Below are 26,809 nucleotides of genomic sequence, written 5' to 3'. Positions count from 1 at the left end.
TGGGGGTGTAAGGGGGGGGGGGAATATTGAATGTTTTTGGAAGGGATAGACTCTGGACTGATAACAAAATGGCTGGGGTTCTCACGCGTTTGGGTGTGTGTATGTGAGTATTGAGAGAGAATCAAGCATATTAGACAGGAATACAAAACGCAAACGACACAAGCTACAATGATTACCAGCTGGGCTCTGCCATTATACAGTGATGTCTGGTGTTATTCATTATACAGCCGATATATATGGCCTTTCTAGTTTTATGTAGATATTTTCGTTGTTTCTCATCCTCACAGCTTCGCCTTATTCTCCTTACGCCACTGCTCAACAAACACCTTTCCAAACTCCTTCCTCTCCGCCGCAACCCTCTGATCATTCGCAAACCTCTCATTCTCCGCCTCCAGCCCCGCGCCCTTCAACTCCCTCACCAAATCTTTATAAATCTCCGCTTTAATCGTGCCATACACCCCCTTCTTCGGCTTCTCCAACAAATTCCTCTCCATAATAAACTTGATCGCATCATCTACACCATTGGGACACAGTCCGTCTGCGAGACCATCGGTTACGGCTTCCGCGCCGGTGAAGCGGTGGCCTTCGAGGGCGACTTTGCGGAATATGGCGTTGGAGGGGAGTTTGGCGCGGAAGAGGGATGCCATGGGGGGTTGGAGGGCGGCGCCGAAGAGGACTTCGTTGAGGCAGAGGAAGCCCTTTGGGGAGGGGGCGAGGCGGTAGTCGTGGGCCATGGCGAGCATGAGGCCGCCGGCGTAGGTGTGGCCGTTGAGGAGGGCGAGGGTTGGCATTGGGAAGCTGATGCGTGTGTTAGTTGGCGGTGTTATATGTGAATTGATTTGAAGTTATAGAGGAGATTTCATTACGTTAGGAGTCGGTTCCAGACAGAGTAAAACAGGGCCCAGAAGCCGGGCGTGTCAATGGCATGCTGCAGGTCGAGGCCGTTGCTGTAGAATTTTGGGATAGCGCTGGTGGTGATGAGGACGCCGGGCGGGTGGCCGCCGGACTCGAGGAGGTCGAGGGCGGCGAGGAGGGCCTTGCAGACGGCGGTGGTGAGGCGGTTGTCGGGCGGGGAGTTGAATGTGAGGAGGTAGATTGCGGGCTGGGGCTCGATGACGGTGATGGAGCCGCCGGGATGGGGGCCGAGGGGGGGGATGGGGACGGTGAAGAGGGTTTTGGACATTTTGAATTGGATGCTATATGAATGGGTGTTGGCGATGAGATATAGATTGAGATGAGATGGAGATGACGGAGATGGAATGGAAGGGGATGAGTGAGTGTGGAGATGATGGGGTCTGGGGTATTATATAAAAGAAGTTAAAGTAAAGTCATATGTAAGAGTTATCTTTCGACAGTTGATGCTGACGATGGGAAAACGTTGAAATGTGAAAAGGGCGGCAACGCGGTAAAACTAGTTTACGTGATGAGCCTCGGCATCTGCGCGCCGGTATGGGGAAACGGGCTTGGAGTTAGCTGGGGGAAAGTTTGGCTGGTAAGGCTGATGCTGTGCTCGGGACAAATAACGGCATGCGGCGGGATTGTCACAAGAGAAAGAGAGAAAGAGACAATTCCCACTCTGTCTTCGGTACGGCTTTGTGATTATTAAACACGGAACGGCATGTCATTTGGATGGGGCTGTTTGTTGTGTCAGTCACATGTGATTTGATGGATTGAATTGATTGAAGTTCTCTACAGACCTAACTCGGTGTAGTCTATTCCAGGTACGTACTGCAGCAGCTAGACATTCAACGCTAAGCCATCTCCAGCCTAGCCCCATCTACCCCACATTGTACCTGTTACCAGCTGTTTGAAGCTCCTCCAAAAGAAAGCTCCGCAACTTGTCCACTTCTCGCAGCTTCAATCTCCAAACGAACGTCCCTCCATAAACACAAACCTGCTGCCCGCCATGTCGCCGCCGAGAGACTTGAACCCTGTCTCGGGCTCGCCTCAGGGCACAGTCGTGTTTTTCCATCCGGATTTGGGGATTGGCGGCGCTGAGAGGCTGGTTGTCGATGCGGCGGTTGGGCTGCAGGAGCAGGGACACCATGTGGTTATTTTCACGAACCACTGCGATCCGAGCCATTGCTTTGACGAGTGTCGTGATGGTGAGTAATGCACACTATTGTTGAACTCATATTGCACTCTTCTTCTTCATAAACATGAGCTCATAACAGTTTCATAGGCACCCTCGATGTCCGTGTCCGCGGCGCATGGCCCATCCCCATGTCCATCCTCAACCGCCTCACCATCCTCTGCGCCATCCTGCGCCACCTCCAGCTCCTCGTCCAAATCACCCTCTCCGGCGAACTCCAGGCCCTGAAGCCCCGCGCCTTCATCGTCGACCAGCTCTCTGCCGGCCTCCCCCTCATGCGCTTCCTCTACCCCGACACGCCGATTCTCTTCTACTGCCACTTTCCGGATCTCCTGCTTGCCCAGGGTCGGCAGTCGGCGCTCAAGAGGCTGTATAGGGTGCCGTTTGATTGGATTGAGGAGTGGTCTATGGGGTTTGCGCAGGCGGTGGCTGTGAATTCGGAGTTTACAAAGGGCGTTGTTGCGAGGACGTGGCCGAGGCTGAGGGAGAAGGTGGATACGAAGGTGGTGTATCCGTGTGTTGATACGACTGTGAAGCAGGATGATGCTCCAGCTGAGGGCGATGTTTTTCGTAACGGCGACTACAAGATTATTCTTAGCATCAATCGGTTTGAGCGAAAGAAGGACATTGGGCTGGCTGTCAAGGCGTTTGCTGCCATTTCTGAGGAGCAGCGGAAGGGACTTCGTCTTGTCCTGGCAGGTATGTCACATACAATGCTTCCCACCACCTCCGTTTCTCTACAGGTCTAATTCATTTTAGGTGGCTACGATCACCGTGTTGCCGAAAACGTTGAATACCATGCCGAACTGCAACAACTCGCCTCTTCCCACTCTCTCAACCACCACACCGCCACCTCCTTCGACGCCGCCTCCCTTTCTTCGATCCCAAGTGATGCCTCCGTCCTCTTCCTCCTCTCCATACCAAACTCTATCAAGACATCACTCCTCCGCGCGGCTCGCATCTTAGTCTACACACCCTCCAACGAACATTTCGGCATTGTGCCTCTTGAAGCCATGCTTGCCAGAGTGCCCGTTCTCGCCGCCAACACGGGTGGTCCCGTTGAGACGATACAAGATGCCAAGACAGGCTGGTTGCGTGACCCTGAGGACGTAAATGATTGGTCCAGCGTTATGGGCAGCGTACTTGACATGGCTGACAGTGATCTTCGTGAGATGGGTGCTGATGGCGAAGAACGTGTGCGATCTCTGTTTGGTCGCAAGAACATGGCTTTGCGGTTGGAATCGTCCTTGAACGAGATTCTTGCGAAAAAGCTTACTCGGCCGTCATTATTTATCCCTGTTGCTATCATTGTTTCTTTGGCATTAGCTGCATTAGCTGTCTACGTGCAGTTACAATAGGCGTACCGCTTTTCTGGTTTCTTTTTCATTTTGTGTTAACTACGGCAATTTCAAGGCCATATATGGGATTTTTGAGAAAAGGAGAGCAATTGATAGATACCTGTAAGATCAAGGGACTGATAGATATAGACTGTTTAGCGGAGAATAAACGCACTTTTCATCGTCTTTGACTGTTTCAATTATATGCGCGAGGCTATATATGGGGATCGAGGGTTGTGTCGTCTCGCTCTCTCCTTTTCTCTTCTTCTTCGACTTACACACAATCTTGAACACTTCGGAAATTGAAAAACTTCTGATTACTTTCTTCAACTACTCCTTCTTTTCGTTTCACCACCAACCACATACTCCCAACTCGGCCAACACATCCCGCCCAATCACCGTCTGTCTCTCATGTCCGTCATCTTGCAGCCATATTGTGCTTAGGCACCAATAATAGATGGCTTGACAAAGTTCCATCAATAGCAGTTTTATGTAACTGCTGTGCCCAAACGCCCTAAAGCGTCACAGGTGATACAAGTGGCTCAACAGGCACTGTCATGCCTGTGCGACAATACCTCCTCACTTCTCCCCCTCACTTGTCGGCAGCCCGACCAAATAGCCATCTCCCGAGTCTGATTGTTCTCTTCATACTCTGATTCTTTATTCTCTACGACTCAGTGAGTGATCGTTGGTTTCATATTGCGAAGAGTTGGAACTGACAGAAAGTGACTCAATTTAGGATCGACATTCCACAACCTTAAAGATATGGCTTCTCCTCCAGACACGACGATAGATGCATCCGCACAGTTGGAGAAACTCAATATGGATGCCATTCTAGAATTCACGCAATTAATACGGGAAAAGAGACGAGCAAAAGCAAAAGAGGAGGAACTGGGAACCCAATTGCAAAGCCATGAGCGTCATCTACAGCTCATAAAGGGAAAACGAGAGGCTGTAGAGGAGCATATTAAAGAGCTTGACGCCCGACAGAGGCAGCTGATCGAAGAAGAAGGCCATTTCGTTTCAAAAAGGCACGAACTATTGACGGACCAAACAAATGCCAAGGATACCCAGAACGACATTCGCAAAAAGATGCTGCAGCTGACGCACACGCACGGTAAATTCGAGCTTGACAACTGCTATGAGGCCAAAACAATGTTTCGCGAGGCCGTGGAGGACGGCGATGCAGCAGTGGTGAAGGCTATTTTATATGCGGGAGCTTTGAACGAACACGGATGGATACCGTTGATTACAGCATCGAGCAGAGGGGATATTGACACGGTTAACAATCTTCTCCTTGCCGGAACCGAAGTTGATGGCAAGGATATTGTATTTGGCCGAACTGCGCTCAGTTGGGCCAGTGCTGGTGGCCACAAGGATATCGTACAGCTTCTTCTTGACACAGGCGTGGATGTCAACTCGGAAGATATCGATGGATGGACGTCACTGCACTGGGCTTCTGAGAGAGGGCACGAAGACGTAGTACGTCTTCTGCTTGATAAAGGTGCCAAGATTGGCTTTCGAAAAACACTTCACGTTCATTGTAAATCCGTCAGTGCCTTGGCTTTCTCTCCTGACGCAAAGTTTTTAGCAATAGGCTCGCACGAGGGTGTCATCGAGATCTGGGATACCGCAACAGGCCAATACCAACAAACTCTGCAGCATCCAGATCTCGAGATATCACCATTGAGACACGGAATGCCGCTACAGGCCGTGGTCGAAAGGAGAAACATCGTTTGCTCAATTATCTTTACACATGACTCGGAGCTGGTGATTTCAGGATCAAGCAATAGTTCGATAGCAGTCTGGAGCAGGGAAACAGGCGACTGTCAACGAATACTGGAGGGTCATACAGATTATGTCCAGACATTAGCCCTGTCGCATGATTCGAAATCGATGGTATCAGGATCAAGCGACGATACCATCAAGATATGGGAGACCGCAACAGGCACATGCCAAGCAACACTGCAGGGCCATAACAGATGCGTTTATAGAGTGGTCTTCTCCCATGACTCAAAGCTCATTGCTTCAGGTGCATTCGACGGACACGTCAATATCTGGGACAGCGTAACGGGCGAGTGCCTGCAGACGCTAAGAGGCTGGCAAGAGGAGGAAGTATTTACATTGGCCTTCTCGCACGACTCAACGCGCATAGTATCAGGGTTGAACAACAACATCATCAAGATCTGGGATGTAACACCCGGGCGATTTCCACTGCAGACGATGTGCCATGATGACGGCGTCAATATGGTGACCTTCTCGCCTGACTCAAAGTTGGTGGTATCAAGGTCGAACAAGAATGCTATTTACGTCTGGGATAGTACAACAGGCAAGTGTTTGAGGAAACTACAAGGCCCTGATACTTCCCGCGGTACGATGGCCTGGTCGAAAGACTTGAAGTTTATAGCTTCGTCTTCATATGACAAAGACGCAAGGAGGACCGAAATAGTTAAGATATGGGATAATTTCGTGCTCAGTAGTGTTGTCTGCCCGTCAGGGAAACTACATGTAGTGGAAGGAGATGAGTAAGGGTGTGGAGGGGAAGCAGAAGGAGGCACCGAGACTGCAGGACCTGTTATCTTCAATCAAAACTCTTTTTTTGCTCCTCAATATCATAATCACACACTCCTCTTCGAGTCTGATTGATAACGCAGATCGTCATCCAATCAACGCCTAAAACTCATTATGAGCCGAATATAACATGGGTATAGGCATAGCCTCAGCATAGGCACCAATGCTGCAGAATCCCCCCACTCTGTGGCAGCCTAACCCACCCGCATCTCGGGATTCGTTTACTAGAATCGAGTTCTTGTTTCATATATGTTGCTTGTTACATGAGATCTTCGATCGGATAATACTGCGACGAGGTCTACCATTGAGAAGAATCACTCTCGACGTGATCCATTATGCGCTTGATCAACACGCAGACGTTCAAACTGAAGGAATTCTCACATGAAACCATTCCTCCATACGCTATTCTGTCGCACACCTGGGGAGATGATTCAGAAGAGCTCACGCTGCGTGATGTCGAAAACGGAAATATCGATAAAGCAGGTGTTGGATCGATCAAACTCCGAGGATGTTGCGAACAAGCCCAGAAAGACGGCCTCGAATATGCCTGGATTGACACCTGTTGTATTGACAAAACCAACCTGGTGGAGCTCAGCGAAGCTATAAACTCCATGTTTCGCTGGTACAATTGTGCTTCAGCTTGCTATGCCTACTTGTCGGATGTTCCCGAAGATGACAAACCCTCCGAGCGCGGATCTAAATTCCGGACCAGTCGGTGGTTTCAAAGAGGGTGGACTCTACAAGAGCTTCTCGCCCCTAAGAATTTGCTTTTTTTCAACACGAAATGGCAGTTTATTGGCACCAAGGGCACTATAAGCAATGTGATTAAAGACATCACCCATGTGCCTCGACAATTCCTATTGGGCATCACAGGATTGCACATTGCGAGTGTTGCTCAACGAATGTCATGGGCTGCGCAAAGGGAAACAAAGAGACCAGAAGACCTCGCATACTGTTTGCTAGGCATCTTTGGCATAGCAATGCCAATGATATACGGAGAAGGTGGCGAACAGGCCTTCATCCGACTGCAGGAACAAATTATGAAGTCGACGAGAGACGATTCTATCCTGGCATGGGGCCTAAGTGACGGGTCTAATAGTTCGCTCGTTAGCAATGAAGCCATTACAGATTCCATTCTGCAAAACAAAGCTAGAAGTGGGAATGTATTGGCGACTAGCCCAAAGCATTTCGAAAATTCTGGACAGATTGTCTGTCGGGAGCAGACACATAATCAACTACAATCACTCGACATGTTTGGCGGTAGCCTTCGCATCTCTCTGTCGCTATTTACCAGTGCTATCACTGGAGAAACACTTGGAATACTAAGTTGCGGACCTGAGTCAAGCCCGCATCAAGCTGTTGGTCTCCCGCTTGTCAGAACAAGCTCGTTAGCATCTAATGAATACGCCAGACCATGGGGGCGGTCGTCGATACTGCGGACGGTAGTTGCAGACGGTGCTGCTCCCCCTGAGCTTATCTATATCAAGAGTGATGGGCAGAAAGATGTATCTATCGAGACGACTATCCAGTACTGGATTTACGAACACGAGTTGTTTTCCCGAATCAATCTGACGTTAGTCGGCGTGGAGCCTCCGGTCTGTTGGGATAAGCAGACGAATCTGATTTCCCAGACAAATTCTGGCGATACTGATAAGAAGCCAATTTTGCTGCGATTACGCCATAACGAATCGGAATCTCTGGACTTTGTCGCAATCCTCGAAACGTCGCAACACGACTTTGACTCAGAATGGTCGCGCGGTTACAGGATGTGTAAGGTCTTTACATGCACCAGAGATGAGTCACTACTAGAAATAACCGAAATTGAAAGTCTTCGAAGTCTGTCTCCGAGACTTATAGGAGGATTAGGGAATATGAGTGCTCGCAACGAAATGCTCCAGTTACTCATTAGGGTGGAGCCTGCTGAAGGGGGCATCATGGTCATCATTCCCGATGCAGTAGAACTAGGGGCTGATGGCACTACCAAACCGTTCGAGGATGCCGAGTTGATTCTAGACTTTAGGCAGCTCCTAAGAGACAGGAGCGAATTATATCCAATATCCGAAGATATAGAAGCCAGATATGAAACCTACGGCGAACGCTTGGAACGAGCCAAAGAAGAGCGCATAGAGGTGGAGCACCAACTCAGGGAACTTGAGGCGAAAAAGAGAACTCTGGTGGAAGAAGAGAAAGACTGCGCTCGCGAGATGTACTATCTAGGCAAAGAAAAGGCAAAGATGGAGACGAGACAGCAGTATTTGTCTATGCGGATGAAGCATGCATATTCTCATTTGGGTAGACTGGTCGTCGACGACAATAACCACCAGCTTGGCAGGAGGATATTACAGGGGGCTCTGGAGAATGGCGACACCGAAGCAGTGGAATCAATATTCTGGGAGGTGGATGATATGGCGGCCGTCAACGATGGATGGATACCGCTAATTACGGCATCTATCAGAGGTGATGTCGATGCGGTGCAGAGTTTTCTTTCAATGCTTGGGTGTCAGGCTGACGACACGGATACCATATTTGGCCGGACAGCTCTCAGTTGGGCGAGTGGAAACGGCCATGAAGCCATTGTCCAGCTGCTTCTCGATACAAACAAAGTAGATGTCAACTCTCGAGATTACAACGGCTGGACGCCACTGAAATGGGCTACTGAGAAGAAGCATACGAAAACAGCGCAGCTCCTGCTTGATGAGGGTGCCACAATTGATGGACCACTGCGGGTTCACCGCGGTGTCATCAGGGCAATGGCCTTCTCGCACGATTCAAAGCTTATAGTATCAGCGGCAAGAGACGAAACCATCAAGATCTGGGATACTTCAACGGGCCAATGCCAGCAGACGCTGCAGGGCTACAGCCAAGGAAATGCCTCTTTGGTTGTGTTTTCACACGACTCGATGCTAGTGGTGTCGGTGTCTGGCTATTATCTTATGAGGGTCTGGAATAGGACGACTGGTCGCTGCCAGAACATACTAAAAGGCCATACAGATTCCATTACCGCAGTATCGTTTTCACATGACTCGAAATGGATAGTGTCTGGGTCAAAAGACAAGACTATAAGGATCTGGGATAGCGTAGCAGGCACATTCCATCGCCGACTACACGATGACACCGAGAATTTCTCACTCGCCGTTTCACACGACTCAACCCTAGTAGTCACTGGCTCTCGCAATGGTACGGTGAAACTCTGGGACATGATAACAGGCCAATGCCTCCAAATTTTCAGGGGCCACAAGAGCTCTGTTTTATCCGTGGCTTTCTCTCATGACTCAAGACAAGTCGTTTCTCTTGATTCCAACGGTTTCATCAAGATATGGAATATGGCAGCCGAAGGCCACCAGGCCCACCAGACAATACAAAGCAAGCTTAAGCAGCTCGTTTTGGTAACTTTCTCAGCTAACTCGACGTTGGTGGTGTGTGCATCCGCAACTGCAAATGCCGTTGAGATCTGGGATACTATAACGGGTCAATGCCAAAATACAATTCGAGGCCCTGATCTTCATACCCATTCGATAGCTATTTCGCAAGACGCACAGCTCATAGCATCATCGGTATTGCACAACATGGAAGGGAGAATCAAGGTCTGGGATAGGATAGTTTTGTGATGAACTCTGTTGTTGACCTAATACCATAGAAGAGCACTAGAGACTTGGGCAAATAGAAACCGGCAGATGGAGGTGTAGGAAGGGAATCAACTGTCCAACGTAAGCGCTTCACTCCCTTGAATGCAGGGTATTCCATCTGCTTGACTCAGGGTTCAGTATATGAATACATTTAGTAAACAGTTCGACGTTTAGACATTACGTTAATTCTTTTCAGCACGGTTGGTTGCTAAAATTGCACATATAGGGCTCAACTCGCCAGCCGCTGGACCCCGATGAGATCATGGACGGGATGTGTAATCCTGCTAAGTAACTGATACAGTCTTTATGAAAGTGTTTTATAAGCGCTTCAGTGAGGTTTTTAACTAGGGCAATCATATAACTACTCAAGCAGCTACACAGGCATCACAAAGACTCAAGACCAAGGCTTGAGCATACACATGCCATTTACAAGTAATAAAATTACCACCGTCTTCTGTTTCTTCGGTAGCCTTCTCTCGTTACTCAAATCGACTGCTGTCTTGTGATGACATTGGTATTGTCATGATATGGGCCATGACAGGGCGATGCCTACAAGCGATTTGCAGCCATCACTCTGCCAGTTCGGTGGCTTGCTCGCCGGACTCGAAGCCTGTGGTACCCAGATCAGCATCGAAACATTTCGTTCACGTCTAGGACAGTATAACAGGCGAGTTCATCCGAGAACTCAAAGTCTCTGATGACGTTGCCAATTCCACAATCTTCTCGCAAGACTTCAGGTTGATAGCATCAGCGCCAAAGAGCGAATATAGAGAAGTAGAAGAGGAGATTGAGGCGTAGTAGTGAAGATAGCGATAGCACACGGACATCTTCATAGGAATATAGATTCAACAAAAATAAGTTATCACAAAAACTCAAAACCAAGAACTGAGCATACACATGCCATTCATAGCTAAAAACTACCTCAATACCCATGCAAACTCATACAAATTATATAGCTATATATATGTCAACATCCTCCAGAGTCATTCTATCCCATGCAAGGCATTCCAATGTCAGTCATTCACCCCTTAAAATCCCATAATGCTCCATGCTCCATGCTCCATATAAGCATACCACACCATAATCAATCTCATGAAATAGTAAAAATGCAACAAAAGCACAAACAAGAAAAAAAAAAAAAAGACCCAATCTAGCTAAGTTCCAGCCAAATTCGTAGCGAATACAAAATAGAGCCGGAAGAACAAATTATAAAAAAATAAAACATAAAGACACTCCGAAGGTTCCGGGATATAACGGGCGTGCATTTGCCGGCAAGCCATTATGCAATGCAAAAAAAAAAAAAAAGCAAAGTGTGAAAAAGATATAAAACGCCCACCATTGTTTCCCATCGAGCAAAAGGTGATAATAATGAAAAAGGCTTCCAGCCTTTCCTTGATAGCTCCGATCCATCCCCCGCAAATCATAATGATGATGATTTGATAATGCAACCAGGTTCGTTGTGTGTGGTCGTGTTAGCCCATCCGATACCTTTTCCCGCTTCGATGATTCCGCTTCCACACCAGTTAATTAATTCTCGCTTAGAAGTAAAAGCCCCCCTGTGAAATAGAAAAGAAACTGGCTAGGCGTATTGTTTTTTTCCGCTTCATTTCATGCTGTGACTGGTCGCCAATAGGACAAAAGGCGTGTCTTGTCGTATCATGCTTCCGGAGAAATGTTGACTCTCCTGGCAGTTTCGTCACTTGCGGTGCTCATGTTTGTGTCGCGCCGCCTGGCCTCAAAGGGCCGGTGCCTAGTCGTAACTGGCGGTCGCTTCTTAGCTTTGGCCATCAACAAAAGGCCCTCATCACTATCATCGTCATTGTCTTCCTCGTCGTGCTTGCGATGCTGATGGCTTGTTGCATGGTTGTCCGAAGCTGGTGGGCCGTCAATCTTGACTTGAAGCGGCACGCCTTCCATGGACGAGTGGTGAGCAAAGACTTGGTCAATGGGAAAGCCACCGACCGGTTCCTTCCCCAAGGCGGGGGGAGTAAGCGAGTCTTTGGTCTGTAAGAAAGTGGCCTGGGGGTCTACGTTTCCCGGTCTGAGCAGCAGTTCACCCTCCAAATCAGCCGAAACAGAGCTGGCGCCGCTAAGGAGAGCCGGCAGCGAGGGATCGGATTGAAAGACTAGCATTCGCTGAGATGCGCTGTTGGCAGGCGGGCATGCGGCGACAGGGCTAGCTGTTTCGCTTGGGCTTGTCAGGGGCGTTCCGAGATGATCCATGGAGTCGGTACTCGCAGTCTTTGCGATTTCCACAGTGCCCCTTCGTGAGGGGGCCTCGGATTGCCAATCTTGATGAGCAATACGGGACCATTGGCTACCCATATCAGCCGAGCCATCTTCACTCGCGTACGAGCCATAAAAGGCTGGTTCAGGGCTCATTGTGACAGGAGTCCGGGTGAGGGGAGACCTGATATCATTCCCGTTGTCTACACGGTGGGCAGTAGTAGGACGCTCCTGGTACCGACTGTGGAAGTTTGGATCGGACTGAAGATGCCTGTGATGATGATACGACGAAGGGGGTATGGATTGAGGAGACGAAGACAGAGGGGAGGACGACAGCTGCGTGTATCCGTATCTATTTCTGCCCAGATCAACAGAGCGCATCGAGCGTGTGCTTCGCAAGCCCGGAATGTTCCCCGGTGCCACGGCAGTATTCAGACCAACTTGAGGAGCGGCTCGTTTGTCGTTGCTCGCGAAAAGACCACGGTCCGCGGAAGGGGAGCGGACTGAATCTTCTCTCAGAGCGCTGATCTCTGACCTCGCACTTGGTAACTCTGGACGGAAGGGGGGATTCCTATCAAAAGAAGGGGTAGGCGGCACCGTATGAGGCGTCAAGGGTAAGAATTGTGCAACGTTTCTAGCACGTATGGTTCCCCCGTTGCGGATGGAAACGCCATTGGTAGAAGGGCGAAATTCGGACGTTGATGCCTCATCCAGCTCGCTGTGAGAGCGCCCCCGGGTCACGGTGGCCGGCTGGGTGGTCAGGGGCGGCAGGACTGTAGCCATTGGATCATAGACGACAGATTCCACGCGACTGCTAGCGGCCCCGGACTCTGGAGAGCGTAGCTCTATGCTTGACAAGGCGTCCCTGGCTGGCAGGCTGGGAAAGTAGTCTTCTGGATGAAGGCTGCGGCGCCTATCGAGGTAAGGAGTAGGAGGATTCGTAGCTGGAACAGCAACGGGAAGAGCGGGGAGCTTTGGCAGGCTATCACCGCCGGAGCTGGCGACACTGCTAGTAGCCCGTCGACGTGATCGGCTTTCGCTACGGTCGACCAAGGGATGCATGACTCTTCCCACGGCCTTTTTGACAACAGATCGGGCCCGTTCAAGAAAGGTGAGTGGCACGACGGCAGAGGACAGGTCCCTCTCGTCGACCTGGATCTTGCGGCCACTCGATGGCTTGGCAGGGTCAGTTTCTTCTGCCCATGATCTCGGGTTGGGAAGGCCTTGGAGCACCCAGGGGTGTTTCTTGATATCCTTGAGGCGGATTCGCTTTTCTGGATTCTTGATGAGCATCTGGCGCAGCAAGTCATACAGGAGATTATCCACGTCTTCGTATTCGAGATCATTGTCATCGCGATATGGATGAGTGTTTTGGCGTTTGTAGAGAGAGGTTACGGTGGGCGAGGTTGAGGGATCGACGGGCTTTAACCTCTTGCGCGGGATGTACACGTCCTCAGTGGCAATCTTGCGGAACATCTGAAACTCATCCTCTGCCAGGAAAGGGATACGGGCATAGATGAGGCAGTAAAGAGTCACGCCGAGAGACCACACATCAATCTGCTCAGACACCTTGGGCTGAGCCTGGTCAGGGTCGGTGTAGCAAAGCTCCGGAGCGAAAAAGGCCGGGGTGCCAACAGTCTTTGAAAGTTCCAGGTCGTCATCAAAGTCCTTTGCCTCGGACTCAGACACTAAATCGTCGGGTTCACCGTCACGGATAGGTCGGCCGAAATAAGAAACGCCAAAGTCGGAAATCTTGACACGATGGTCTTTGCTCCACAACAGATTGGCAGGCTTGATATCACGGTGAACAACGCCCTGGTAATGCAAGTATTCAAGACCTAGCACAGTATCGCGAAAGGCAGACCGGGCTTGATCAAAGGTGAAGCAAGGGACATAGGAGAAGTCGTCAGCAAAGGGGTCGTGAGCATGAACGTTGTAGTCGATGGAGGACATGTGGGAAATAATGGAGTCGGCCATGCTGGGAGATCGCTCGCGGTAGCTCATTCTGTCATCGTTGTTGGTATAGGCCCCAAACATGGTTCCGTCGAGCGCGCTTGTGGAGAGGGGAGGCTGCGATGGGGTGGGACCGGGGGTGGTATGGTCATCTTCATGCCATTCGTCTTCTTCCCTCGTCACAGGCGAAGAGGAAAAGGAGTAGCCTTGTGAGGGGGCAAGGGAGGAGCGGCGAGAGATGGGCATGGATACGGAACCGTCGGTGGCAGCAAAGTCTTCCCTGGAGGAGATACGGGACCAAGGGCTTAAGGTGCTCGCGTCGTCTGCGGGGCCGTGTTCATTGCTCCAGTACTCATGGCCGTGGTTGTTGTTGTTTTGGGCCATCTTGGCCCTCTTGAGTTCCTTGATGATCTGTCGGCGCTCGAGTAACTGATCCCACCGCATGTCATCGGCGGTAGCGGGCTCTCCATTCATCTCGCGCTCGGATCGTCTCCGTTCGTACGAGCAGATATGGGGTAGTCCCTTTTTACGCCACACAATCTCGCCCAGCTCAACGTGTTCCAGTACCATGTAAATCTTTTTAAGCTCGGGATCGTCAATGACTTCGAGTAAGGCGACAACGTTGGGGTGTCTGATCTTCTTGAGAATGGCGATTTCCTTTTTGGTCTTATCCTGGGGGGACATGGCAGTGACCTTGCCAAGCCGTCGTTTCTTGGAAAAGCGCGGAATGATTTTGATGGCTACATTTTCACCGGTCTCGAGGTTGCGGGCCAGCTTGACCTTGCCGTGCATGCCACGGCCAATCTCCTCGATAATGTCATACTGATTGATGGACTTGCGGCCGGTGGCAGTGTCGGAATCGATGAGAGCCTTATGGGTCCTATTACACGAAGAGAAGAAAGAGAGAAAAGGTTAGTTGACTGGTCCAAGAAAGAATGGTGCTGGGGTAGAATCAAGCAAAACAGCCCAGCCAGTCAAGGGTCATATGTGGCGTTGAACGACCATACAAGCCACAGACAAGACAGGGCGACTGCAACAGGAACGGAAAAAGAGAAGAAATCCTGGTCAAAAACATACTCTCGGACTCGGTGGGTCTGCAGCGGGTGCAAGTAGGGGCTGTCGAACAAAGGGGCGGGCGTGTTGCTCTCGGAGAAGGACTGGGTGGGCATATGGGCGTGCCTGGCGACGGGACTGAAGAGGCCAGGAGAAGCCGTGGGCGTGCTGTTGGCGGTCCGCAAGGGAAGTGACGACAATTGAGACAGATGGGTGTAAAGCGCCGGCTTCGGCTGCGGCTGCGGCTGGCCGTCCATGATGGGCGGAGCAGAGGAGAGGAGAGGCGGGCGCTTCGACGGGGAGACAGGTTGAGTTGTTGCTGCTCTGTCGAAGGCGAGGCGGGGAGAGTCGATGGAGAGGAAAGGCCTCGAGACTGCGAGTCACAGCGCTGGTCGAGGCGAGAGGTCTCACGGCAGCATCGTCTCGCGTGCAATTCTGAGTCGAGGGGTTGCGGCTCGTCGGAGCAACGGGGAAAGTAAGTCGAAGGGCGGGCGGTCGATGGATGAGGTGGATGAGGCGAATGCGAATCTGAATGAGGGCGGATATGAGAGTGAGAGGGAGACAAAGAGAAAGAGAAAGGAAAAAGGCAAGCTGACTGAAGATGCTGCGATGTTGTCACGCTTCCCAGTTGTTTGAGGGCTTTGGAGTTGCAAGTTGATTCTTGCTTCTGCCAAGTGGGCAGTTGGATTGGCTATGGGGCATCCAGGCGAACCAGAAGCGGCTTGAAGCTGCACACAGTCTGATTTAAAGCGGGGGGTGGCCACCGCCTACGGAGTACTTGGCGGCGACGTACTATCCCGGTTAGGGATGCCTGGATTGCTACCAGACAAGGTACAAAGGCGGTCGGCGCGGTACCTGGCGGCGACGTACCGGCGATAAGACGGAGCGATTGCTTGAACTGACTTTTTGGTGACTCTGGGGGGAGGCGATCGACGGTGGGAAGATAACGGACGGGCAGAAAAAAAAGGGGGGAAAGGTGAGGATTGATTGGAATAAAGAAGAGAAAAGTTGAAGTCATATTTGGATCGTCGACACTTTTCATCAACCGGTCCCAACAGAACAGCGCCGCTTCGTTTCATCCGCAACTCAAATCTTACCTTAAGCTTACTCGTACGGACATCGTGGTCGTCCCCCATCAGATTGACACAACTACTGGTTTTTGGTGGGGTTGTTCCAAGTACCTCTGCTACTACTATTGCTCTCTAGCACCACCAAAAACCAGATTATTGATTGATTTGATTGATTGATTGATTGGCAACCCGCACAGTACTCGTCAATACATAGCGCCCAGCCATGCGCAAAACGTCACCATCACCGGCTATTCATTAATCTCGCAGCCCGTCGTCTCCCAACCACCCAATCACAGCCCGCCATTCTCACTTATCTCTGCCTCGCGACCATGGCGAAAGTCGGAGCGCCAAAGTGGGACAGGCGATAGAATTAGGTAAGGCAGAGATAAGTGACGGGCCCGCGTCCAATTGGAAGATCGCACTGTGACGCCGATATGACGAGTCACATCTGCTAGCTGGCATCCGCGCTGTTGGTGGTCCCGCGCATGCAGATACCCACAGTGCGCGTGTGCCGCCTCCACTGTGATGCAGGGAGCAGCTGCTGGAGCCCTGGACTTGCCTGGAGCTGATGCTGGGACGCGCTGAATAATCTCCGCAGCCAATCGCCGCCCGCCATCCCGGATACCCCTCTTTTTTTTTTCTTCAACCTTGGATCCGGAGCTTCTCCCGGCTACCCCGACTTTCGTCATACCCTACAAGCCGGGAGTCGTTGAACCCAATCTCTGTTTTTTTCTTTATCTTTACTTTTTCGGCCCAAAGTCCAACCATCACCAACGATATCATGGTGAAACGAGGCCGGCCGTCTCTCAACCTGACGCCCGAGGAGCGCGTTCAGCGCCGCCGGCTGCAACTCGTTGCCTCCCAACGCAAGCGCAGGGCCCATAAAAGGCTCGCCCAGCAGCCCAAGGCCACGGAATCTCCCGACTCGCTCCCGGTGAGGCCGGATGAGGAGGCGCTTTGTCAGTTTTACGATGCCATGTTCTCGGACGGTGACGCAACCAATGCCAGCGCCGCTCGCAAGATGCCATCATCATCATCATCGGATCCTCACCCTCACTCTCACTCTCACTCCTACTCGCCGCCCACAGTCTGCCACAACTGCGGATCGGCACCGCTGGACATGGCCGCCCTGACTGCGGTCGTGTCCGCTCATTCACCGGCAAGTCTTATGAGGACTTCCACCCTAAGAACAGATACTTATGCTTCATCCTCCAGACTCGCCGGCCCGATGCCGTCCTCATCAACATGGGATGAATACCCGTCCACGACGACCGCGCCTGACAAACCAGGCATCGACCAACACTTCTTCACCGACGAGCATCTTGCGCAAGCGTACAACGGTATGCCTCTGCTGGACTCTATACTCGACTCATTGGAGCCACTTGGCATGGGCTTAGGCGGCAACTCTTTACTGGGTGAATTGACTCCAACCTCCAACCCGGAGGCGGAGGGAATCAGCGCGCCAGCCCCTGCCAAGGAGACGGAGAATGTCTTTCTGCTCGGCCGATTCAGCACAGTGAACAACGAATGGATGCCGACGAATGGAAACGAGACATCGTATGCCGTTGAAAAGGCTATCGCATCCCGCCGGCCACCGTCTCCATCTCCCGAAGAAGATGATGACCCAACGTTATCTGGCGATAGTGTCGATCCCTTACCGCCATGGGCGGGAGCTAAGCAAGTAAGTCTTGCTCGCCTGACCTTTGAAGCCTCAAACTTAGTTTACGACGGCCCGATGTCATTTATACTTTGCTCGGAACGTGGTGGCTAACATCGTACCCTGTTAGTTAATATTCATGGGGCTCTAAAGCAACCAAAGAGTTACTCTCTCAATCATGATAACCTCGTCTACTACGAATGGCGGATAGCTCGATAGAGTTGTTTTATATGTATATACAAAAAGCCTGTTATATGAGCGCAGCGTTTATTTACTATGGCGTTTTGGGAGGGATGCTACTCTACGGCCTGGGATTGGCCGTCGACAAAAATCATCAATTGATAACTTGGAAATAGAGGGAATGGAAGCCTGATTTCTTTCACACACACACATACACACTGTCCTCCATTGCTCTGCTAGCACCAAAGCAGAAGCTATTTTTAGGCGCGTGACGGCTTAGATACGGCATACCAGTAATACGGAACGGGCGTTGTCGGGGGCACAGTATCGTGCACGGTCTCACACAACGCTATTGGACTCATTGTTAGCTATAATGAATTGTTACGGGGGGCCTTTATTGGTCTGCCTTGGATGAGCGAGAAGCCTGAGACAAAAAGATGATTTGACGAGAAGCCGTAGACAAGAAAGATGACTTGGCCTCGGAGTCACGGTTCGTTCGCCTCAACGACCGGTTTCGTGGCGGCGTCGTGACACGGATTGTCATACCATGGGCGAACACGTGTGCAAGGTTTTGCCATTGATTACTTGGCGTGAGAGCTGCGCGGACGCGAATGCGGAAATATGATGTGTCTTAAGGAGTTGCACGACATGACAGGAGGAATGACTGGATTCTCATAGGTTCGGCGTGGAATATCACAATACGAGATGCGATATATGTTCACTCAAAGCGAACTAAGGATTCTTGTTTCATTGTCTTGGTGTATTTTATACTTAATCATTCCTAATCGCGTAAGAAGATGTAACGTTTGTTCCAATTCTTCGGCATTACCTCTTCATCGCGAGTTTCGTAGTTTTTGCTCTTCCAATTAGATCATTTAAGCTACTCGCCCGATTTCATGCGTGTGGCGAGTCTGCCGGACACGAGTCACGGAAATTCGTCCGCCCGACTTATAACAGCCGGGCCATTTTCGCTATAATTAAGGCACTTGTATACAATTGCAATGGAATCACGATTGAGAGGCTTCGACGATCCACTTTGTCTATGCGTGACGGCTGTGGCTACAGTAGATAACGAGTCTTGTGGGTGATGCGGATGATGTGGACGTTGAAGTTCAACCAGCCGCAGCATTGTCTTGGACAATGAACTTCCAAGATGATCTTGGTATTAACCACAGAGGTTTCTTCGGGGTTTCAGAACGGCCTTCTGAAGAAAATATGTGGTCAATGTTCAGGGTGTCTGCTCAGGTTATTTAGGTTAGGGACTCGCAACTCACCACCTCAAGAGCAAACGGACCTTGGGTTCCAAAATTTAGTATCCTAATAAATAAATTGATACCATCGCCGAAGAGACTTCTAAGGATAACATAGCGGCATCAAATGGGCACTGACGAAGATGACGAGTCTTGAAAGACGAGTGAGGGTAATCACATGAGCCAATTATATATTCATCGGCGTAGAAAGATCATTTCAAGATTTTTTCACGTTGTCGACGCGTCTCTTATACATAACATAACGTCGTTCGTAGTATATAAGTGGTGAGCTGTGTATGCACTCAACCATTAAAGACGGGTGGTTTCATATTCACATACACGTTGTTAGCGCCACTTGTGCAAGAGAATATTTACTCAAACTGTCTCGTCTCCCTATTTATCAGAGCTTGCTATATGGCGTGGCCGCAAGGTATGGTAAAAAATAAAGGATATAAAACACATGCATATAACATGCGCACACATCTCAATTGGCTGCGATGTCGATATTAACGGTCAAGCTGCGGTCAGAAGAGGGGCGGACCGTCAAGGGTATATACAAGTACCCCGGCTAACTATTTGCTCACCTAGATACATCAATGTACACATATATCATCGTTCTGGACTCAATCGCGATGCACACTTTCATGTTACCGTTCATATTGACCAGTAAAGGTTCCATCCAGGGCATATAAATGATCTCGCGACGTGTTTCTCATAATTTCAGCTCACTCAACTCAAGCCTCAAATACTTAACTTTCAGTGTGAGCAAATAATGTCCATGGCATGGCAAAAGCACAGAGAGGAAGGGAATGGCCTGCTTATTTATATGGCATTCAAGAAGAAGAGTTAGCACTTCCAACATAGATACATACCAACTTCCATCTCTTTTACGATCGAGTTATTTGGGCAACAGCTTGATTAAGTAGAGTACAGAGGATCTATTCCATGAGACAATCTTGGTGCTATGTATGTTGTTGTTCTTAGCACTACAGCCTCATACTGAGCATAGTACCCCTCGACAGATATCTTTATTATTCTCGGCCATCGACTTGCCTCTCGTTCCCCAACCTTATACTGCGCAGTTTTGCGTTACTCGTATGTAGCCATGGGCTCGCGCACTAGACCAATTCTGTTGGTCGTCAGCTGCAGGAGCATGCGAGTACGTGAGATCGCGCATACACGAAGACGCGCCCGTATTGTTGATATCCTCTCCTGTATCTCATCGTTTCGCTGTCATTTCTTCAGTGAGAGTTTGGGTCCTGGGTGACAAACGAAATGATGAGCACCGATTACGAAGTTTCTTCCAATGCCTTTGGGTCTAACACCCAGATCCATCAGGGTACATGTAATACAGTCATACACAACTACAGTTCAAACGCGTCGCGTAAAGCCTACTTCATGCTTCCTTTCCCCCCCAACGAAAATATCATTCGTCGTCCAGAAATCTTCACCAAACTTGACAAGCTCTTGGCGCGTTCTAAGGACGGTCACTACTGTAGTGCTGCTCTATGGGGTCTTGGAGGATCGGGGTAAGTGCTGTGTTTCGTTCACTCATATAATCGCTTCTGCTTGGTACATGTACTCATACAATGGCCTCTCAGCAAGACTCAGATCGCCCTCGATTACGCCTATCGCCGGAGCCATGAAGATCCTGCTTGCGACATCTTCTGGGTGCATGCTGACAATGAAACAAGTTTCGCACGAGATTATCAAAGAATTGCCAGGACGCTCAACCTGGACTATAAAGTCAACGGCGAAGAGCTGTTCCTCACAGTCTGTGACCTTATTGGCTCGCTTCAGCGTTGGCTCTTGATCCTCGACAATGTAGACGATTTGACACTCTTCGGTGTTGATGTTGGCGGCCAAATCAAGAGCTTGTTCGAGTACATACCACACGGTCCTGAAGGAACTGTTTTATGGACTAGCCGGGATGAACAAATCGTTAGTCTGGTCGGCCCGTTAAGAGGTGTTCAAGTCTCACACATGCTCATCGAAGAGGCCGAAAGTTTACTTGCTATGACGAGAAGAGAGGATATTAGAGCTGATGAGATCGAAGAAGCCAAACTACTGCTTCAAGAGCTTCAGTGGCTCCCATTGGCCATCTCCCAAGCAGGTACATACATGCAGAGGACTTCGACGCCTATCAAGAAATATTTATCAAAACTCCTGGAAGGGAAAAGCAGATGGGATGTGTTGAAACAGTCTCAGCATGACAGACACAGGAGGCCGAATGTATCAAACAGTGTTCTTGAAACGTGGAATATTTCGATCTCGCACATTCGAAAAGAGAGCGAAATAACTTACAAGGTTCTCCACACTATCGCGTATCTTGACAGCGAGAGGATTCCATTGTCATTTATCTTGGCCGCATCAAGCGACAATAAGCCAGAGAAAGAGACGCCATCTCACAGCGAGGAGGAAGTGCTGAAAGTGATCATTCCTCGACTAAAGGACTTCTCATTCATCAGCGAGCGCAAAGAAGAAAACTGTGATGAGCCTAGCTTTGATATGCATAAGCTGGTACAATATGCCATTCGATACCAGCTTAACACAGATGATTTTACTCTGGAGACATACTTTGCAACTGCTGCTCTCAGAGTCGTTACAAGTCTATTCCCCAAAGAAATCACGATAGAGACAATGCGCTTATGTGAGAAATATGCAACGCATGCGATACAGGTCAGCTGTTGGGCGGATCTGTCCGAGAATGTAACCACAACGTCTTCATTCTTGATAGACGTGACAAAATATTTCGTTTACTGCGGAGCAAAGAGAAAGGGAGAATATATGGCAAAAAGAGCATTCGACCTATTGAAAAATAATACTGGCAAGACACACTCACTAAATATGATAGGTGTCTTACACGATATCATCTATATGAAGATATGCCAGGAACGGTGGGAAGAAGCAGAGAGAATGACATTAGGAACAGTGGCAGGGTTGGAGCAAGTGTTTGGCAAGAACAATTTCATCGCCATTGCCACCAGTGGGATTCTCGTATCAATATATCGTTATCAAGGCCGGTATAAAGAAGCTGAGGAGCTTCAAATAAAGACGCTTCATTATCGACAGAAGTTTTATGGGTGGGAAGATAAATCGACGATTGATGCTATGGCAGAACTTGCATCAATATACAAAGACCAAAAACGATATGATGAAGCTCAAAAGCTCAAGATCAAAACCTTAGCGTTATATTCTGAAGTTCTCGGTGAAAGGCACCCAGAGACACTTGAAGCCATGGAGAGCCTTGCAGAAACGTACATATTGGCAGGAAACAGCAAGGAAGCTGAAGAGCTTGACCTCAAGCTTCTCTCGCTAGGACAAGAGTTCCCTTGGGAAGAATATCCCAGGGGGCTTGATTTTGCGACGCTTGTAACAACCTTTTCCGCATTACGCCTGACCAGAAAAACCAGGAGTATTCAGAAGAGAATCCTTTCGTTATTACAGAAATCCCTAGGAGATCGAAGCCTTTTTACTATTTGTGCAATGACGTCGCTTGCGGCGTCGTACCTTTGTCAAGAAGACAGGGAACTTCGATCAAAAGGCATGGAGCTTGGTCTAAAGGTGGCTACCGTCATTCGTGAGGTTCGCAGGGACAATGACAAGGAACCCATTGAGTCCATGGCGCTGACTTCAAGTATATGTCATTTCGGTGGGCTGATTGAAGAGGGTAAACGACTTGAATTGGAAGCCATGTCATTGATGCAAAGCACATATGGAGGCACATCTGCGCAGGAACTTGTGCTCAAATTTAACAGGGTGACCACCATTCGCAAAAGAAAGTCTGCCAACCGGTGCAGGCTTTGCAGACTGCTGAAAATGCTGTCACCTGAATTGAAAAAGGGATGGCCTCGTTGGGTGCTTCTCATCTTATGGTTGATCAGTAACGGCCTCAGTGTATTTAGCAGTTGGAAGTTGTCGGTACTACTACGGGCACCTAGGTTGACGAAGGGATACCCTGATCAAGAACGTGAATGTGTACCCATCGTCGAAGCGATACTCAGTCACATCGTCACATTCGCATTTTGGAGGTTTGCTACCGTTCAAGATCCGCGAACATAAAACTATAGAGTTATATTATAGAGATGGTTGTGGCATACATTTGATCTGTTTGGGGTACATCAATCATGGTATCAAACTAATAGTGTATCGATTAAGTTACTTGATTTACATTAATCATGGGTATTGGCCATTGATGATGCTGGCCTTTTGGCTATCAGACATTGGGTCATGAACCTTTTGGATAGGTTATGTACATGCAGTTACATGTAGTAATGACCTACATACGGCTATGCGTGTACCTGTGTATTGCACCAACTTTTGCATCATGAACAAGGAATGACAACAAAATGAAAACTTATTATTTGCAAAATATTAATGAAAGAAGAACTTTCAACCACCATTCCACAACACAACACACAATCGTGTTTTGATTTGACGGCTATTTCTCGCTAAACCTGACTGACCGAAAGTATGAGCTGATTATTTCCTTGGCCACAATGTCCCGTCCATCCTGGATTTTCTTGTTGATTTCAGCAAAATTCTCCATTAAGATGTAATCTTTACTCTCCTTGGCTAGCATCTCTTTTAGATGATTCGTTATAGTGTTCTCCTTGTACCTCTTATGCTTTTCATGCACTGGAGTGCTTGGGTAGACGTTCTTTGGAGAGCGCTCCTTTGAAGAAAACTTCTTTGGCTCATTCTTGGCGATTCTATCGCAAGACAAGATCAATGAACTCAACCCTGCAGTAATGGCTGTAGCGACAGAACTTCCTGAAATATAATCATCAGAGTCCAAAAAGGGAATGACTCCTGCCGCCACCGACTGGCCCTGGACTTTATATTGAAAGGAGCCTGTATCATTTGGGGGTCCGGGGCGAAGTACTTTCCCATAATCGTCGCAAGCAGTAATTGTAATGGTGTTATGAAAGCTCGCTGGATATGTGGTGGAAACTCCGAGGCCTTCATCATGAGTGCTGCAAAGCAAAACAATACCGGCTGCGGCTGCGGTATTGCAAGCGGCTTCAAGCTCATCAGTCTTCTCTGAAATAGCAAAACTCATCGAAATAATGTCAACGTTTCGAGAGATTGCCCATTCGATTGCCTTTATAACGAGGCACTAAGAGTTAGCCTCTTACTCAGACTACTTAAATTAGGAAGATATGGATTGAACATACTCTTGTAACCCTTGCAGGCATTATTCCAGCCTGGCCATCGGTAACCTTGGCTACGTAGAGGTCGCACCAGGGATCGATGGCACATATTAGATTCGCCATCTGTGTTCCATGTGGATTGGACGCGAATAACCATGGGCTAACTCGAGAATTGTCCTCCACAAAAGACTTGCCACCCTTAATGCGAGACCATAAGGTCTTGTGGTTTTCTGACTCTTTTCTAAAAATTGACTTGTTATCATTACTTTGGTCCTTTGAGTCTTCACCTTGGTGATTCATGTTGGAATTCCGGAAGCTGCCATTGTTCGATAACTTGTCGAACGTATATATATGATTTGAGTGATCCCAAAGATTGTCAACTCGTGGCGAGATGCTTAGAACTCCATTATCGATTAAGGCGACCTTTATTGGCCTAAATGCATATCCTTCGTTTGTTTGTAAGTCACCGACATACTTTCGATAGCTTTTTATGAAACGAGACAGTTTAGGGACAGCTCGTTCGGATCTGGAGGCAATTAAGTGTCAGTCATATACCATACGGCGATTACATGTGCACAGAGATGACGCTTACATTTCCTCTAGGTCTGCCAACCTCATTTGCGCAGGATTCCATGAATCAGACGTGCAGCTCACTTTTAGCTCATCTCGGCCATTTTGCCCCCTCTTCTTGTTTATATCATTCACTAAGGCTTCAAATTCTCGTTTGATGAATTGAGTTGTAGAGGAGCAATTCTCCTTCGTCATCAAGTCCTTACGCACAAAAGTCAGTCATTTAAAACAACAGTGTTAGTAGCAATCTCCAAACCTCTATGATATGAATCTCAAGCTGTGTAAGCTAATTTAGATCGCTGGTTAGCACATTTCAAAACTGAATTATCAACTCTGCACTCACATTGGGAAGCGTCAAGATACCATTCTCACTCGTCCAATGGCTGATAGCCGCTCTCTTACCACTTGCGTATAAATGAAGCTCTTTAATCCTGTCTTTTGTTTCTTGGTCAGGGAGCACCGTGATAGACAGGTCTAGGAACCGCCAATTGAGAACCTGGACTTGAAAGAATTTCACGTAGTTTCCTATCTTGACTTCGTTGTGTGGATTCACAAGTCTGTCCGGCACTGTGAGCTCAATTATCTCGCGAACCTTTTTATCGTTTCTCAGCCAGTCGAGGATAAGAAAAACTTCGGCGTGCTCATAATGAACATCGTCACCGAATATTTCCTTCTCGTCATCTTTCGCGTCCAAATTAGGAAACTCGGCGTATTTTAGAGTATGCTCGTATGACAACAGGTCTGGGTTGTCTTGGTGGCTGATGAGTGAACGCACAAAATCAGACACTAGATATTTCTTCGAGTTGAAACGGGAGAGGTCAAAGCATAGTTCTTCAACTGCAAACGATTAGATTTTGCTAAATTGTTGGGATGGGATCATTATTCATGACAAACTCACCATGTTCTACATTGCAAGGTCGCTCGGCGGGCTCATTATTACTTATGTGATTTAAACATATGATACAAAGGATAAACATACATTCAGAGTCTCGGAAAATTTCCAAGAGCTGCTGCATCCCCAAATCTGGATTCCCTTTGATGATTTTGGTGACCAACATTTCACGAATGTTGCGATTTGCCTCGCTCTGTAAATCCTCCATGCTTCAGCGTTGCTCAGGGGCCGAGTAGTTGTTATAGATATGCCAAAGGGCATATCTATTGTCAATTTGTTGCAAGACTGACTCCGGATATTCATCCATGAACATCTTAACAAACTCGGCGTTTTGGCATTGGACAGCGATATGAAGAAATTCAGAGATTTCTAGCTCGATGTTCTTATTTCTGCTCTCCCACACGCGCCTCAAATTGAGTTGGATAATTTCCTTGACAACCTCGTCATTGAGTTCTTCCTTTGTTGGAGCATGGCTGATCAGCGTGCAGACGACCTTCATATAGCTCTCTGGTGGATCTCCTTGTTTTGGCGTATTCTTACTTAAATACTCCAGCGCCAAAAGAATATTTTTGGCTGTAATAAACTCCTTTTGTAATTCCTCGTATTCGAAGAAGGCGTCCACGATGCCATCCTTCCCTTCCTTCAAGCTTGTCTCAAATGTTTTGTCGGTTGGGCTCATTGCAATCTTTGGATTATATCTGAGAAGCATTTCAACGGTTTCCATCCCATTGTTATTTATCGCGGCGAGACCAAGAGCAGAAAGAGAACTCAAACGGTCCGGCTTTGGCCGCTGTAGAATCTTGATGAAGTCTTGAAGATCCCAACCGCCACCCGTGGTGGAAAGGAGGCTGTCCCCCCGGTTTAACATATGCGCAACTATCTGGGTGCGTTCATCTTCGACAGCAGCGTGAAATGGCGTTGTTTTTTTATTCCGACCGTATGAATGATTCGCCTTGCACCGCTTCATTACACTCTCTTCACCCCAACCACGAATTTCATTCGCGGGCTGGAGACTCTCAAACGATAGATGCGGTACTATATCCAGTATGATGCGAATAATACGGAAATTTGGATTGTCCATGTCGCTGCTGTCTTTTTCTGTAGGCGTTGTATTTTCAGCTGATGCCGGTACAAACTTCTCCACAGCACTGATGAGTATTAACCAGAGTATGCAGTCGT

General features: G+C 48.8%; 11 protein-coding genes across 11 annotated transcripts; 7 read left to right on the top strand and 4 right to left on the bottom strand.

Moving 5' to 3' along the window:
• Positions 1–178: 178 nt before the first annotated feature.
• M431DRAFT_512796 (hypothetical protein) lies at positions 179–1,664 on the bottom strand. Its single transcript, XM_024919907.1, has 2 exons — positions 867–1,664; positions 179–798 (listed from the first exon to the last, which is right to left on the bottom strand). Exons 1-2 carry the CDS (start codon positions 1,181–1,183, stop codon positions 282–284), a joined length of 834 nt encoding a protein of 277 aa, XP_024769333.1. The 5' UTR covers positions 1,184–1,664; the 3' UTR covers positions 179–281.
• Positions 1,665–1,845: 181 nt separating this feature from the next.
• Positions 1,846–3,613, top strand: M431DRAFT_153386 (glycosyltransferase family 4 protein). Its single transcript, XM_024912882.1, has 3 exons — positions 1,846–2,105; positions 2,183–2,791; positions 2,852–3,613. Exons 1-3 carry the CDS (start codon positions 1,907–1,909, stop codon positions 3,448–3,450), a joined length of 1,407 nt encoding a protein of 468 aa, XP_024769332.1. The 5' UTR covers positions 1,846–1,906; the 3' UTR covers positions 3,451–3,613.
• A 971-nt stretch (positions 3,614–4,584) lies between these two features.
• Positions 4,585–4,923, top strand: M431DRAFT_97129 (hypothetical protein; the record flags this gene model as incomplete). Its single annotated transcript, XM_024924904.1, has 1 exon — positions 4,585–4,923. A coding segment is annotated over one exon (339 nt), but the record flags the coding sequence as incomplete, so codon positions are not given.
• A 204-nt stretch (positions 4,924–5,127) lies between these two features.
• On the top strand, positions 5,128–5,958 carry M431DRAFT_97060 (hypothetical protein; the record flags this gene model as incomplete). Its single annotated transcript, XM_024924895.1, has 1 exon — positions 5,128–5,958. One exon carries the CDS (start codon positions 5,128–5,130, stop codon positions 5,956–5,958), a length of 831 nt encoding a protein of 276 aa, XP_024769330.1.
• Positions 5,959–6,335: 377 nt separating this feature from the next.
• On the top strand, positions 6,336–7,076 carry M431DRAFT_66894 (hypothetical protein; the record flags this gene model as incomplete). The annotated part of the gene is made up of 1 exon (XM_024921715.1): positions 6,336–7,076. A coding segment is annotated over one exon (741 nt), but the record flags the coding sequence as incomplete, so codon positions are not given.
• A 1,413-nt stretch (positions 7,077–8,489) lies between these two features.
• Positions 8,490–8,693, top strand: M431DRAFT_97100 (hypothetical protein; the record flags this gene model as incomplete). The annotated part of the gene is made up of 1 exon (XM_024924899.1): positions 8,490–8,693. A coding segment is annotated over one exon (204 nt), but the record flags the coding sequence as incomplete, so codon positions are not given.
• A 1,976-nt stretch (positions 8,694–10,669) lies between these two features.
• Positions 10,670–11,166, bottom strand: M431DRAFT_271780 (hypothetical protein). Its single transcript, XM_024913955.1, has one exon. The coding sequence runs from the start codon at positions 11,048–11,050 to the stop codon at positions 10,781–10,783; it is 270 nt and encodes an 89-aa protein (XP_024769327.1). The 5' UTR covers positions 11,051–11,166; the 3' UTR covers positions 10,670–10,780.
• On the bottom strand, positions 10,912–15,539 carry M431DRAFT_512794 (hypothetical protein). Its single transcript, XM_024919906.1, has 2 exons — positions 14,883–15,539; positions 10,912–14,685 (listed from the first exon to the last, which is right to left on the bottom strand). Exons 1-2 carry the CDS (start codon positions 15,113–15,115, stop codon positions 11,283–11,285), a joined length of 3,636 nt encoding a protein of 1,211 aa, XP_024769326.1. The 5' UTR covers positions 15,116–15,539; the 3' UTR covers positions 10,912–11,282.
• A 1,170-nt stretch (positions 15,540–16,709) lies between these two features.
• Positions 16,710–17,736, top strand: M431DRAFT_9922 (hypothetical protein; the record flags this gene model as incomplete). The annotated part of the gene is made up of 2 exons (XM_024925123.1): positions 16,710–17,609; positions 17,716–17,736. 2 exons carry the CDS (start codon positions 16,710–16,712, stop codon positions 17,734–17,736), a joined length of 921 nt encoding a protein of 306 aa, XP_024769325.1.
• A 2,554-nt stretch (positions 17,737–20,290) lies between these two features.
• On the top strand, positions 20,291–23,077 carry M431DRAFT_486642 (hypothetical protein; the record flags this gene model as incomplete). The annotated part of the gene is made up of 2 exons (XM_024916410.1): positions 20,291–20,544; positions 20,617–23,077. 2 exons carry the CDS (start codon positions 20,291–20,293, stop codon positions 23,075–23,077), a joined length of 2,715 nt encoding a protein of 904 aa, XP_024769324.1.
• Positions 23,078–23,456: 379 nt separating this feature from the next.
• M431DRAFT_524534 (hypothetical protein) lies at positions 23,457–26,796 on the bottom strand (the record flags this gene model as incomplete). The annotated part of the gene is made up of 7 exons (XM_024920581.1): positions 25,921–26,796; positions 25,718–25,839; positions 25,082–25,575; positions 24,761–24,828; positions 24,550–24,601; positions 24,193–24,501; positions 23,457–24,119 (listed from the first exon to the last, which is right to left on the bottom strand). Exons 1-7 carry the CDS (start codon positions 26,709–26,711, stop codon positions 23,457–23,459), a joined length of 2,499 nt encoding a protein of 832 aa, XP_024769323.1. The 5' UTR covers positions 26,712–26,796.
• Positions 26,797–26,809: the final 13 nt, after the last annotated feature.

This window comes from Trichoderma harzianum, assembly GCF_003025095.1.
Source record: "Trichoderma harzianum CBS 226.95 unplaced genomic scaffold M431scaffold_17, whole genome shotgun sequence".
Classification (NCBI taxonomy): Eukaryota; Fungi; Ascomycota; class Sordariomycetes; order Hypocreales; family Hypocreaceae; genus Trichoderma; species Trichoderma harzianum.
This window is presented reverse-complemented; position numbering and strand designations above follow the sequence as displayed.

Bases quoted from the DNA above. Each gene is read 5' to 3' on its own strand.
- M431DRAFT_512796 (XM_024919907.1), bottom strand. From the start codon at position 1,183: ATGTCCAAAACCCTCTTCACCGTCCCCATCCCCCCCCTCGGCCCCCAT. The intron at 799-866 runs GTAATGAAATCT...CACACGCATCAG, and splicing joins GTCTGGAACCGACTCCTAAC to CTTCCCAATGCCAACCCTCG.
- M431DRAFT_153386 (XM_024912882.1), top strand. From the start codon at position 1,907: ATGTCGCCGCCGAGAGACTTGAACCCTGTCTCGGGCTCGCCTCAGGGC. The intron at 2,106-2,182 runs GTGAGTAATGCA...ACAGTTTCATAG, and splicing joins CTTTGACGAGTGTCGTGATG to GCACCCTCGATGTCCGTGTC. The intron at 2,792-2,851 runs GTATGTCACATA...AATTCATTTTAG, and splicing joins ACTTCGTCTTGTCCTGGCAG to GTGGCTACGATCACCGTGTT.
- M431DRAFT_271780 (XM_024913955.1), bottom strand. From the start codon at position 11,050: ATGATTTGCGGGGGATGGATCGGAGCTATCAAGGAAAGGCTGGAAGCC.
- M431DRAFT_512794 (XM_024919906.1), bottom strand. From the start codon at position 15,115: ATGGACGGCCAGCCGCAGCCGCAGCCGAAGCCGGCGCTTTACACCCAT. The intron at 14,686-14,882 runs GTATGTTTTTGA...TTCGTGTAATAG, and splicing joins CAGACCCACCGAGTCCGAGA to GACCCATAAGGCTCTCATCG.